The sequence below is a fragment of the Parasteatoda tepidariorum genome, chromosome 1, assembly GCF_043381705.1.
Source record: "Parasteatoda tepidariorum isolate YZ-2023 chromosome 1, CAS_Ptep_4.0, whole genome shotgun sequence".
NCBI lineage: Eukaryota > Metazoa > Arthropoda > Arachnida > Araneae > Theridiidae > Parasteatoda > Parasteatoda tepidariorum.
Window position 1 is genome coordinate 49,305,027 of NC_092204.1, and position 14,167 is coordinate 49,319,193.

Consider the following 14,167-nt stretch of genomic DNA (forward strand, 5'->3'; position numbering starts at 1 on the left):
TAACCCACATTACAAAGAGAGCATTTTACACAAAGAGGAATTAATGCACATTTTTCTATATTGTTTGTACTGTCGCTTATTTATTATGTTTTCTCTTATTTCAATTCCTATTTCACATAAGAACAACTTAGGTACAGATAAAGCTCATTTTTGATTTTTAAAACGTGAATGACTTATAAGAGTGACATATATTTTACTTAGTTAATAACAAAGGGCAGGCAGACACATAATTTTTTTAAAGATCCCACACTAACTCGCCTGCAGTCAAACTTCTATTTAAACCAATTCTTAACGGGTCACGGGGTTTTCGGAATATATCAACATAAATTCTTCAATAAACGAGCAAATTGTAAATTTTGTGGCAGAGTACAAGACATTGACCATCTCGTGAAATTTTGTCCCAAATTCCAGACGATCCGTGGCAGAAAATGGGATCAATACACTCAACATCAACTTTATGCTGATATTGACTGCAGGGAGAAAATCATCGAAATTCTTAAATATACCCTGGATGATCTGCTTGCCCCTGCGAGTACACCTGACTAATTTTTATCTGGTTTTATTTTTAAACTTTCGGTTTTAAATTTCTGCTTTTAGTATTTTACTTCGGCACTTACCGTTTCCATGAATTTATTCTCCCCTTCAACTGGCATCTTCATTATGCATGGGACATTCGAAATGAAATCTTGCTCTTGGTCAAATTCTGCACCCTCTGTCTTACCTGGTGTCATCTTTGAGTGTTATCCTCTCAGTGAAACTTTGGTTAACCTTAGAACTTTTTTAATCTTAGAGGCACTTAGCCTTGAAAGGGAGACACTTGAACTTTTAGTCTACTATTTTATTTATTCTACTAAGCTTATTTTAGTCTTATTTGTTTTTTAATGTGATTTTTCATATTTTACCATTTGATGTTTTACCTGACCTTACTTTTATATGTTTTTACCTGTATTTTTGACACTGTATTTTGACACTTTTATTGTTGGTTGATTTTATCCACCTTGATGTTTTAAGCACTTTTAACTTTTATTCTGTTTTATTTTTATTTTACTTTTTCGATTTTGGGATTTTTCCTATGTGTTTTAATCTTTTTAATTTTGTACTTTTACTTTTCTGTAGTTTGGTAGTGTTTAGTTCACGTGCAAACGGGTGAAACCCTTATCCGCAAACTCCTTCGGGGGTAGGTCGGTTACTATTGGTCTTACTTAGTTAATAAATTCATTTTTTTTCTGTAAAAAATAAGGTAATTATAGCCATAAGAATGATGATTTCTATTTCTTTTTGAGGTAAGAAATTGTTTTTATTTACCTGAACACTCCATAAAGGTAACGGACGGTCTACCCATAGAATAGCATTCCTGCAAATAAATAATCACATTGAATTAAAAAACAATTATTTAAAAAAATGATGACTAATACTTAAAATTTGTTGTTTAAACAACTAATATAATTCATAAGTCTTATACATAGCTATATCTTTCCATATTGGTTATTTTGAAAGAAAAAAAATTATTTGAAGCTGTGTTTTTAAATATTGTAATATATAATCCAAATAAATAATTATTTATTAATATTAAATAAATAATCCAAAAAAACAGAAGCTAAAATTAATTCCTCCCCAGTCACATCAGCCTCTCCTGATAACCTGGAATCGTGTTTCATTGATATGAATGCTGATTCCCTTATAACAATATTAATATCTCACCCGCGTGGAAATGCATTTTACCATGATTTGCATGTCTCAGTCACTGTAATTTTATTTGTTCTGTTTTTCAACTTTTTGTCTCTCTGCAACTGTGGTTTTTCCTCCACCTTTATTTTTCTATTTTTCATTGGCAACTTTACGTTTTATATTTCAAATTACTTTTGTTTCTTCTCACTCTCGCCTGTTTCTGAGCTCTTGAAACATAAAGTTTTTGATCAAGTAATATTATAACCTGTGCTACTTTTTAAAATGTTGTAATACATGATACTGTAATACGTTTTTACAAGTAATTTCATATATTTAAAATTAATGAATTAAAATATCTTATAATTTTTTTTGCTAAGCTTAATTATTTAATACGACATTTTTATGAATAATTAACTTTTCTTATTAATATCAATCAGTGACGTTTTAAGAGAAAGGTAAATTGCTATTTATTATCCTTAAATACCTTCACACGTTTTAAAGTAGAGTTCAGATGCAATTTTGCATAAATATTCTTCACAAAATTGCATCTAATTATTTGCCAAATAGAGACTTAGTAAACAGAGACTAGCCAACTAAACATCTCTTACTTGGAAACCCAGCCAAAGCTTCTGCCACAGTCCATAAAGATGAGTCAACAGATCACCTTCCAAAATATTTTACTTTTAAATGCTGGTATCAAATTATATTAAAAATATTTAGATCTTTTACAATATAGATATCAGTTTACTGCCATCACTATAAATGAGTTCTTTTTAACATGTTTTATGTTTATCTTAAGCAGAAGTAAGGGATTATTTTCAATGGTAATTTTTAAGTTATAAAATATATGTTAATTTCTTGTGCGTCATTTTGAAGTGTACAGTGCGCAAAATTAAAATTAATGTACACCCTGAATAACTTTTGATCTAACGATCAGATTTTGACGCACTGGTACTTAATTTTAATGCTTTGAGGGCCTTAAATATGTTAATTAATATGTGCATATGATATTTAGAATTACAAAACCATACGAAAAAAAAACGTGCTTTCGTTGAATAAACATAATATTTCATCGGATTTAGATTTGATATCTTTTAAATATACGATGTAGCTGTATTCTGAAAGATATAGCCCCAATAGTTAGGTCAGGAAAGTGGTCGAAAGTTTGGACACCTCAATGTCAATTTTAATTTCTACGTTTTTTGCAGTAACCCGAGAACTTTTAAGCTGAATCAAAGAGTTTTTACATACAATTGCAGAGTTCATTTATTCAAAAAAATAATAATAATAAATCTATACAGAAAATAATTTTTATAATTATTTATTATTTTTTTTAATTTAATAATAGTTGAAAAAAATTTAATTGTAAGGTACACAAATAAGTAAGACCTACAAGCAAAATACATATGAGTATTAATAATTGTAAGGCTTTTCATCATTTTAAAGAATGATTTTGTAAAGTTAAATATGAAACTTGTACAAAATTGGTTGAATAGTTTATGAGAAGAAAAATTTAAATTTAAAGTATGCAACTTTTGTTTAAATTTGATACATCAGAAACTAATCAAATAATTGCTATTAAAATTTGTAAAATTTCAAAGTCTATGATGCATTTTAAACAATATCATTTTGCGATATTTTGTGAATTTATCATGCATGAATACAGTTAATGTTAGCACTTGACGAATTATTAGTACTCCCTTCCTCTACCAAAGTAAAATATTACTTTAAATTAAAAACATTTATTATAGTAGCAAATATCGAAATATTGTTGAAAATGATAAATATATAAAATAATTTGAATCCCTAATTTCTCGGAATCAATTATAATTTTTAAGTCTTATAATTGTATTCCTATTTATTCTTATTATTTCTTTATTTTAATATTTCATTTAGACTTCAGAAAAATCAATTGAAAAATCCTTTCGCTTATAACCCTTGTAATTTTCCATTTACAAATTGCCAAGTTCAATTGTAGAATGACGAATTGTTATTTGCTCAACTATTGAAACTAAATCAACCAATAGATTCGTTCTGAGAAGTAGGGGAGAGTGGGGTCAATTGTAACATTTTTTACTTAACTATTTTTAACTAACAAAAAATCCAATATATTATTAGTATTTATTGGCAGACGTGTAAAGTAGACTATCCTCTACTAGAAGAAAAATAAATACCTGATTTTAAATATTATTATATTAGTTATTAACAATTTTTGACAGTCGTGCACTTGTTACAATTGTCCCCACTTACGGGGTCAATTGTAACAGTTCATAAATTCAACTAAAACATAGTTAAATATACATATTATCATAGTTGTGATATATTTTTTTATTGATCAAAATAGTAGTGATATTTTAGGAGTAAAAATAATAATGAGCAGAGACCTAAAGGGTTAAACTTTTAACTTTAAGGGGTTAAAAATTTTAATTTATGCTGTGAAAGGTGACAAATAAAATAATGCACATGCAACATAATATAAATGCTATAGGAAACTATTGGTGGTTCTTAAAGCGTTAAGTAATGGTTTGTAAACATAAGATTATTTATTTTCAATTGTTACAATCGTCCCTTTACTTATTGTTACAATTGTCCCCAAGACGCCATTTCAGCTTCATTTGTTAAAAACAATGCTAGTTATTTAGCAAAACTAATCTTTTTTTTTATTGAAATGTTAATTAAGGTGTCCACTTACATATTCGGTTACTAATTTTTATTTGTTTAAACAAAATTACTTTGTTACAATATAGTATTCTAATACCAAAAAAAGTACTTGCGTGGCGTGAAAATATCTTTTGTAATGTAACTCTTTCAAAAGTACATAAAAATGGTTGCCATCAGGGGTGTACATGTAGATTTGTTAAATACACCTTGTGCGCCACCTGGGAACCAAATCTAGAACCCAACAGTCGAAATTTTTGCTCTGTTACAATCGTACCCTGTTACAATTGACCCCACTCTCCCCTACTGTTTTTAGAATGAAAAGGTTGAGCAAATTTTCCTTCATGTTTAGGCTAATAATTTAAAAAATTCAGAATAAAAAAATTTAAATATTATTAAAACAAAATTTAAAAAAAATCAGCAAAAAAGTTGTGATCGCCTTATTTACGATCACTGGTTACCCATTGGTCAAATGCTTTTTCTTTCTGGATTGATTCCGTTAAACGCCACAGCATTTCAAATCATGGGTTGCAAAAACTGTCTCAATGGATGTTTGTAGTCGGATTGATTTTGATTTTCATGTCCTGCCTATGTACGCGTTTCAAGATGTCACAAAATACGTTTTCTTCTTCAGCATTCATATTTATATTAAAATCACCATCAAGCCAATAATTATACGTTATTAATAAAATAATACTAAAATACTTTAAATTATTATTATGTAAATACATTAAAAATGTCTGCTCGTGAAAATAAAAAGAAAAACAGCAGCGGTTCCCATAGCAAAACATACAATAACGACGCATACGCACTGTTTACTATTACTCTTGAACACAGTTGAAAAGTGTGTATAGTACGGCTTTCAAGAGAACTCCTCCAGACACCCGTCTCGCACCGTAGCGGGTACTATGGTTACGAGGAAAGGTCACTTCGAATAGGAGTGTGGGGTGAATAGTTTTGTCTTAATCTTAGCGAGGGTCGTCGTAAGTAAACCAATCAACACCTTTTCTCCATTTCACCCACATTAGAAATGTGCTCTCGCTCGTTACCATAGCAGCAGACAGCCCCAGTCTTTCAGTCTGGAGAAGTTCTCCTCAAAGCCGCACTGTAAACGCCATCAAATCCAAACCAAGACTCATTTTGCCAATGGGTAATAATAACATCAACAATTCTTGAAATCAAAGTATATGTAGATTTTTTCTCAGTATTGTTAATAGAATCTGTTATCATTAATAGAATTTATCAATTAATGCAGGTGTTGACTCAAAAGTGAAAAATTAGAAGAAGAAAAAATTAACTTTCATATATTATAAATTCAAATCGTTTAAAATTTAGTTAAGTCCAAGTGAATAAATTTGAGTCAATAAAATTTATTTAGTCTGAGTACGGAAACGAGAATGGATGAAATCTAAAAAGGAATGTGACAGAGTAATTAACTAAAGTTCAATAATATGGACGATTTATTCTAGAGCTATTATATTTATAGCTATTTTAATATATTTATTAATATTTGTTATTATATTTATCTCTGTTTTATTTTTATGTCTATATATTTATTCTTATTTTGATATTAAAGTTATTCTTATTTTTTCATGATTATTTTGTTTTATTTATTCCTATTTTCTTACTGCATTTTTTCCTGTTTTATTCCTATTTCATTATTATTCTTTTCTTACTTCGCACTTTTTTTATTCCACTTTTAACTCTCACGTTTCGAAAGTTAATTAGGTTGCAAATTTCACTGCTACATATACATACAATACACACTTAACATTTGACTAGCATGATACATTAAATGAATTAAGGAAAAGTTTAAACATGCAATCGCTTTTAGTTAGATCATTAAAAGTTTTGACAACTATGCCAACATTTTCTCATTTCAATATGAGTAACAGTACATATCGTTAAAAATTCAGTAGACTCCAAGTAAGTAAATATGGGTCAATAAAATTAATTTAGACTGAGTACGGAAATGTGAATAGGTGAAATCCAAAAAGGAATGCATCAAAGTGATTAACGATAGTTCAATAATATCGACTATTTCTTTTAGAGTACAATCTCAGAATCCTTGGATATATAATTACTGCGATTATATTAAAAGTATCGGCTTCTTCGTGTTAGCATTTATGTGCAAATATGCCTATATTCCATTGTGTAGACGTCTGCAAATAAGAAATATTTCGCATGTTGCTTGCCAATTTCCTGTTTCCATAAAGACGTTTTGGCGTGACTAGGTGAGATTGAACAGATCGATCGCCTCGCGAGATGTAACTGCTCGATCATGAAAGAGATATTGATGAAGCTTTAAAATATTACTTTTGAAAGCTTCTCTCAACAAGTTGGCAAATTTACGACAGTTTGAAGGAAAATAATTAGCATGGAGTTCAATGTAATTGATTTTTTGTAAAATAATTTATATATTAAGTTATTAATGAAATTACAATACTTTTTTAATATTATTGTTGGATTTTTGAAAAGCATTGTTCAAGTTTTAAAAGCTCCTTTCGTTCTGTTTCAGTCTTGAAATCGTAAAATTTAACATAAAATAAGCAAATATTTTTGAAGATAAAGCATAAAGTATAAAAAATACACCTTTTATATTCAATTATAAAAACTGCAAATTGAAATAAATTACTTTACGTAGTGTTTTGTTTAAATAAATAATGTATCAGTCTAAGCATTCATAAAAATGAATTATTATTTTGATTTCAGTTAGAATTGATACAACAATATGAAAAAAAATATATTAAGTTTAAAAATATGTGTGTTTGTTTAAAAATTCATGCATCTTGATAGAATTGATAATTATTACTTTATTAAGCTTTACGGCCTTTAATTTGATCAAATTATTTATTCAATTACATAACTTGCAAATTGAAATGAATAATGGATAAAATTGTTTCTAAGATAAGTTATGTATTTGATCCTCGTTTAATTAAGGTTAAAAATAAAATATGCAATTCCAATTTTAACTTCAGTCTGGGATTTTGAAAACTTTACAAAGTTTTAGTTATTGATTTAAAAACTAATATCAATATTTTGCTTTGTATGATATTTCACCTTTTTTTAACGCATGAGTTCGCAAATACCTGGTGGACCAAGCTTATCTTTGATTATCATTAGTACGTACTGCAACCATTTTTATAACAAATTCTTTATAAAAAACCATCTTTATTAAATTTTAATGATTTTTTTAAAGTTATAAAATTTGTATTTGGATATTATAAATAGTTCATACTAAAATATTTCTGTGTTTGCTCATTAGATGGTATTGAAAATCTAGTGAAAGATACAGAAGCATTGCGGAGAAAATTAATGCTGTATAAAGATCTTAGTTCTTTATATAATGTAGAGACTGATCTCTAAGGGATATCTGTTTTGCTGATTCAAATATTTCAAGCTTGAAGTTTGTGCTGGAGGGAAAGGGAGGAGAAACTTAGAGTACTTAATTTTGACGCTGTTATTTATAGTACTAACACTACTTTGTTATTACTAGCTTGCTTGGTGATAATTATAAGGAAAAATAGCTAAACTTTATTTCCTATATTAAATAAAAGTGAACCAGAATTTCGTTTATTTTTGTCAGAATTGAATTTTGAAATTTTCATACCTAAGGACCAGTAGATGCCATACTCATATAGCGAACCTCAACTAAAGTGATAAAACCTGTAAAGGCTTTGGCCTACCGCATACTATTTAGACATGATATATATTATTGTTTCGTTTCCACTTCTTAATTATTTATCATAGATATGAAAGTATAATATTTAGTAGAATAACCTATAGAGTAGGAAACAGTGTGATATTGCATTTCTTTAATTAATTAGGTAAAAAAAATCTTTTCGCAGTTCAAGATAGAGAATATACATGAAGTTCCATCATTGCTTTAAACGATATTAAATTTAAATGTCAGAATTTAATTATTTACAAAGCCTGTTTTTAGTAATTTACAAGGCCTATTGAAAGCCTAAACTTATAATTAGTCTTTAATTTTGATTTTAAAGACTTTCTGACCTCAAATTATTTTCAAAGCATGGCTACAATTCTTTCGGATTTTCCGGACGATATTCTTTTATGTTGAAAGTAGTAGTGAAACTTATATGATTTGATTAATTTCTTAAATTTATAAATTTTATTTAAAATTATTTTGATCATCATTACATATAAGAAATAAATAAAACATAAATATAAATACTTGATTATCATTTATTGTTGTTTTTAAATTCTGGCGAAATTTGCTTACTATTGTAATTGTCTAATTACTAGCACGAGTAAAAATCTTTGTTGGAATGAGCAGATGCAGCAAAGCATAGTTTTAGGCATTTATAAGGCCAACTGAAAGTGCCTAATTTATTATTTAGCTCTAAATAATAAACTTAATGACTTTCTCCTGCTAGTATTTCATTTTAATGTACAGCACGAAAAAAAGTGCTTCTCTGAATAATTTTTGATCTAATGATCGTGTCAATTTTAATGGTTCGAGGGGTAAAACTTGTTTAATTATTATTAAATAAAATAATGCAAAAAATAAATGATTACTAAAAGTCGTTTTTTGTACAGAATTATTGCTTTTTTAAGACATTTTGTGTGGAATTATCCTTAGAAAAAAATTTCAATTCGCTTAAAAAGTTCTAGAGATATGGTAAAGTACACAAAAAATAAAATTAACAATAATAGGTTCAAACTTCGGGCCCCTCTGCTGACCAAAGTGTACCCCCTATATTTCGAAAGGTCATAAATACCAAATAAATAAATCTGTCGAAAAAAAAGCTTGCTCCTTCAGAGAAAGAACGCTCTTATATCAGATTTCGTAACTTAAAACATCACTTGCACTTATTAATTAGTATATTTGAGGTCACCCCCTTAAACCTTTAAGATTGAATCTTAAAAAGTGAAGATTCAATCATTAGATCAAACGTTACTCAGGGTAGTCCGTTTGTTTATTTTGCACACTGTACTTCAATATTAGGTTGTAAAAAAGTCAAAGTCAATCCAAATAGAGCATTCATATTATATTATAAAAAGTTAGCAATTTTCACTCTTTACAAAACTCAGTGTTAAAAATTGTGTTTCCCAAACATGCGTGAAATGAAAACAAAAAACACTTTAATGCTTTTTATTACACTACTATTTAAGTACACTATCTGAACAAGGAAATTTTATCAATTGAAAATGAGTATCCGGCGAAATTTAAATCAGTTCCTCGAGATTCCGAACTCATAGAATATTAGCTTTACTTTGTAAAAAGAGAATCAATCGACGGTAGATTGTTTTTCTCAACAGGAAAATGGTTTTGAAATTAACAAACTGGTGGAAAAAATTGAAGACAATAGATTTTTTTTTCTTGCAATAAAAATAAATTAACAACGCAAATAAAACTGAACCTGGCCAAAATATCATTCGATATAAGACCAAGATACGGTAAAACGAAATTATGCATAACTGTACCCTAAATAAGGACACTGGTCACTTGTCCAGAACAGTAGCTGGCTGATTCCTTGTCATATATAGCGCAGCTTTGAGGAGAACTCCTCCAGACTATAAGTTTGAGGCCGTCTGTTACTATGGTAACAAGCGAGAGCACATTTCTAATGGGTGGGGGTTATGAAGGAAATAAGGTGTTGATTGGTTTACTCACGCTGACCTATGCCAAGATTAAGCCAAAACTATTCCCCCCCCACACCCCTATTCGAAGTTTCTTTTCCTTGTAACCATAGTATCCGCCACGACGAGAGACGGGTGTCTGTAGGAGTTCTTCTGACGGCCACACTATATCTAACAACTTGTATGATCGCCTCTAACAGCTGCACAACTCTGGCATCGGTCGGCGTTGTATACTGTTTATCAGGTTCCTTATCGATGCCTATGGCAACAGCCCCCACACTTGGAACAAGGCACTCTTGAGTTCATCTATGATTGTTAGAGCTTTTCATGAGCTTTTTCGGCCAATAAAATAGCACCGAAAACGGTGGAAGACTGGGTTAGACTATTATGCTATGTTATATAGAAAAATATAACACTTACGCTGTTTCAGTCTTGTACTATAAATATTTTAAGACTTACATCTTCAACAGAAATATTACACAGTTCGCAAAATATTGTTTTTACTACGTAGGATTTTCAATACTTATGTAGTACACAGTGGCTATAGATTCTTAACTTATGCTTTTATTTAAATAATAACAGTTTATGGAACTACTTATAGAATAAATCTAAAATATATTTTATTTTTATTTCACTGATAAAATAATAAAATGAATATTTTTTCATTAAAATCTTGTTTGTTATAAGGGTTATTAATGATTAATGATTTATAATGCTTTTATAATGCTTTATTTATAATGATTTATAATGATTTATAATGATGAGTTTTATAATGATTTATAATGATTTATAATGCTGTTATTAATGATTTATAATGCTTTTCTCTTTGAAGAAAAATAATCTCTCTAAAAGGTTTGCCATGCAGAAAAGAAAGTCCAGGATGCATTAACATATCATCAATTCTGAAAACTTTAATGCTTTTCTTCAAACTCTACAAATGGACGGAAAACACAATTTTAACTGCAACTGAGAAAAGCTATATTCCCTATAGAATTAGTTGTTTGAAGTTACTTTAAATTTTGGATAGAAAGGAGTTAGACGTATATATTTCACGATGAATGCCAGTGGAATTTATTTTGTTAAATGTGTTAAAAAGTGTCAGAAAATTTAAGATTTTTCTTATGATTTAGTAGTCACAGAGTTGATAAATAACTTAATATTGCCTTACACTTAGAGGAAAAAGTGAAATTCATCCGGAAATTTTAAATTGACACATTGACTTATTTTATTAAGAAAGCAGGTGACGTTTTCCAGATTATTGATGATCTTATCTTTATGCTATAATATGATTGTGACTTAATGCAGGAAGTTCAAATTCTCATAATACCGGACACAAGATTGATAAAGAATAACTAGAAAAAACTTCATTTTAAGGTTCATGAAAGGACAAAAAAAAAGTAATTTCCTATCACTTTTCTAAAAGTTTGTTATTCTAAAAGTAAAAATATTTCTAAAAGTTAGTTATTTTGTTGATCAAACTTAGGATCTTACACAACTAATATCACAATCTTTTTTTAAACAGTACGTCGTTATGATTGGGTTCAGCTCGTAATAATTGAGAAATATACAGTTTCAGAATTCAGCTTTTTAATAATTATCAACTTCAATAGTTAATTTCATACTTTTCAAACAATTGATTTCTCTCGCACTGACCGCGGTGCAGACTAAAAATATCCTCAGTGGCAGGCGGATCATTGGTTAGAGTCCTCTTGCTGTCAGACTAACCATGGAAGGTTTTCGTGGTTTTCCTCACCATGTAACGCAAATGCAGGTTAGTTATATTAAAAAGTCCTTCTCCAAGGAAATTTCTCCCAATACTTGATCCAGGAGTTCCCTTGTCTTCTCGATTGGGTTCAAAATTACAAGGATACGGAGTTGAACATCGATAGTCGTAAACTCGAAATTGGTTCCACTGTTCAACGATGGTTATAAAATAAAACAATTTCGTTCAAGGCAACTGCAGGGGACCTTTCAAAGATCTGATCAATGCGAATTCTTCTACCAAAGTGCTAACGTAAAATTACCTCAGTGGCAAAAAGTAATAGGTTCAAATACTCTTGCCATCAGGCTAACACTAAGAAGTTTTTGAAGCTTTTCTCTGCATGATGTAACGGAAATGCTGGTTAGTTTCATCAAAAATTCCTTCACGAGAGCTAGTTTGTCCCAATTCTTGATCAAAGAGTTCCTTTGTCTTTTGAGTTGGATTTAAATTAGTAAGGCTGAGGAGTTAAATATTGATAGTAAACTCAAAATTTGATCAGCTGTTCAATGCCGGTTATATAATGAAATAAAACGTCTAATTTCTGATTTAGAAAAAAACTTTTTTTCATTAAAGAGCTCTCTTTAAGTTTTGATGAAATTCTTGCCTAAAGTTATACGAATTCCTGGGAATTAAGGAATAATTCGAGCATTTTAGTGAATGTCTTTCATTTTTTTAAGAAAAATATTTCATTTATATGCAATTATATTTTTGAATTATGCCTATTTTACAGTTTGTATAATATAAATTATTAAAAGCGCCAACGTAAGGGTTAAAGGTAAAAAAAAAAGAAGAAAGAAACATTATATTAAATGATACAAACTAAAACAATATTAAAAGAAAGGATACTTTTAATTTTAATAAAATATTGTTGTTAAGTTTCTTACATATATTATGGTACTAAATATAATAATTAGCACCAAAGATTTTAATTTTAGAGTTGCCAAATTTAACAAATTTAGTTGATCACTATTAATATCTTAAAAGTGTATCTCGCAGCTGTTACTTAATTAATATTTAAAAATTTTGTTAAGTAATTGAATATATTTTTCAAACCCTTCTACATGAGTGAATCAACCCTTCTTTCAAACCCATATTTTTCTAATGTTTAAAAAACTATGTGAAATTAATGTGGTCAATAAAATTATTATAAAATTTGTGATTAGAATTAATAAGTAAGATTATATGTGCTGTACAGTTTTTATAGCTTAACATATAAATATGTCTGGTTTGAGAAAAATACTTGCAATTGCAACTTTGTTTGTAAAAAATCTACTTAATTTATCTAAAACAGTTTAATGAAATACTTTATCCAAAATTTATACTTTTTTGCTATTTTTGAGAAAAAAATAAAATAATTAAGGTAATAGCTAAAGCTAGCTCACTATCATCATAATAGCGTGAAGTAACTAGATATATGACATAAAATTTAAAAGCATGTAGTATAAATTTTTGATGCGATATCTTTGCAAATGAAAATTACGCATAAAACATTTTATAATTTATAGTTTCCTTAAATGTAAGCAGCCTCAAAAAAGTAACGGATGAAAAATTGTAATAGTTTTTAAATGAAGGGTTTTTGAAAATTTAAAAAAAAATCATTCTTATTTTGTGGTTTTGTGAAACATCTCTTCATAATTTTTTAAATCCAAAATTAGCTTAGAATTGACTTATTTTTGTCATCTTTTTTGTTTTTGCAAATACTTGAAAATAAGATCCCTTTTTTGAGAAAGACAAATAACCAAGTCTTTTAAGGACTTGTAGCTTCAAAACTATGTATTAAGTATAGATATGGTTTCTTAAACGAAGTATTTTGAAAAAGGTGTTTTTTTATATGAAAAAAATATTGTAAATGATTCGTTTTTCAGATGAAATATTTAATAAAGTGCTCGTTTTTCTGGTAAAATAATTTGCAAAGGATCTGTTAACAGAACCAACCTTCTCCTAAACAGGTGTCTGTTTGAGAATTTTTGGGAATGTTTTTAAACCGGAATCAACTCAAATTCTTGGTGAATTAATTTAGATTCTTCGAAGTTCGATGAGATATAAGATATGTAATACCTATAAGAATGAAACTAGCTTTGATTTTGATCTCATGGAGAGGGTTTCATTGTTTCTTATTAATTGGTTAACAACTAGAGAACATTGACTTCATCCTGTTGTTTTTTCGCAATATTTTATTTTTTACTTTAAGGTGATTAGAATAGCAATCTTACCAACAGAATTTCAGGAGATAAGAAAAACAAAAAAATTGATTATTTTATTCTAGACTATTATTCATAAAAGTGCAAATAATATTGTTTTAACAAAATCTGATGATTAAAAAATCTGTAAAGTAAATTTTAAGAATTGAAGTATTGATAGCTGTGAAAAATCACATTTCGCCTTTGTTGTTCAAAAAGAATATATCTAATAGAAATATGATTTTATTGGTTTTTGTACAATAACAATGTTACCAATGGAATATCGGATGATCCG

The 14,167-nt window shown here is 28.5% G+C and overlaps 1 protein-coding gene across 4 annotated transcripts in view; it reads right to left on the bottom strand.

Annotated features, from left to right (window-relative positions):
* LOC107438721 (potassium channel subfamily T member 2) overlaps positions 1 to 14,167 on the bottom strand; it is a 497,563-nt gene that overhangs the window by 137,787 nt on the left and 345,609 nt on the right. For all 4 annotated transcript variants that reach the window (XM_071179918.1, XM_071179919.1, XM_043041898.2 and 1 more), the window contains one exon: positions 1,306 to 1,354. In XM_071179918.1, the coding sequence (XP_071036019.1) occupies positions 1,306 to 1,354 (49 nt within the window). The remainder of the gene's footprint in view (positions 1 to 1,305; positions 1,355 to 14,167) is intronic.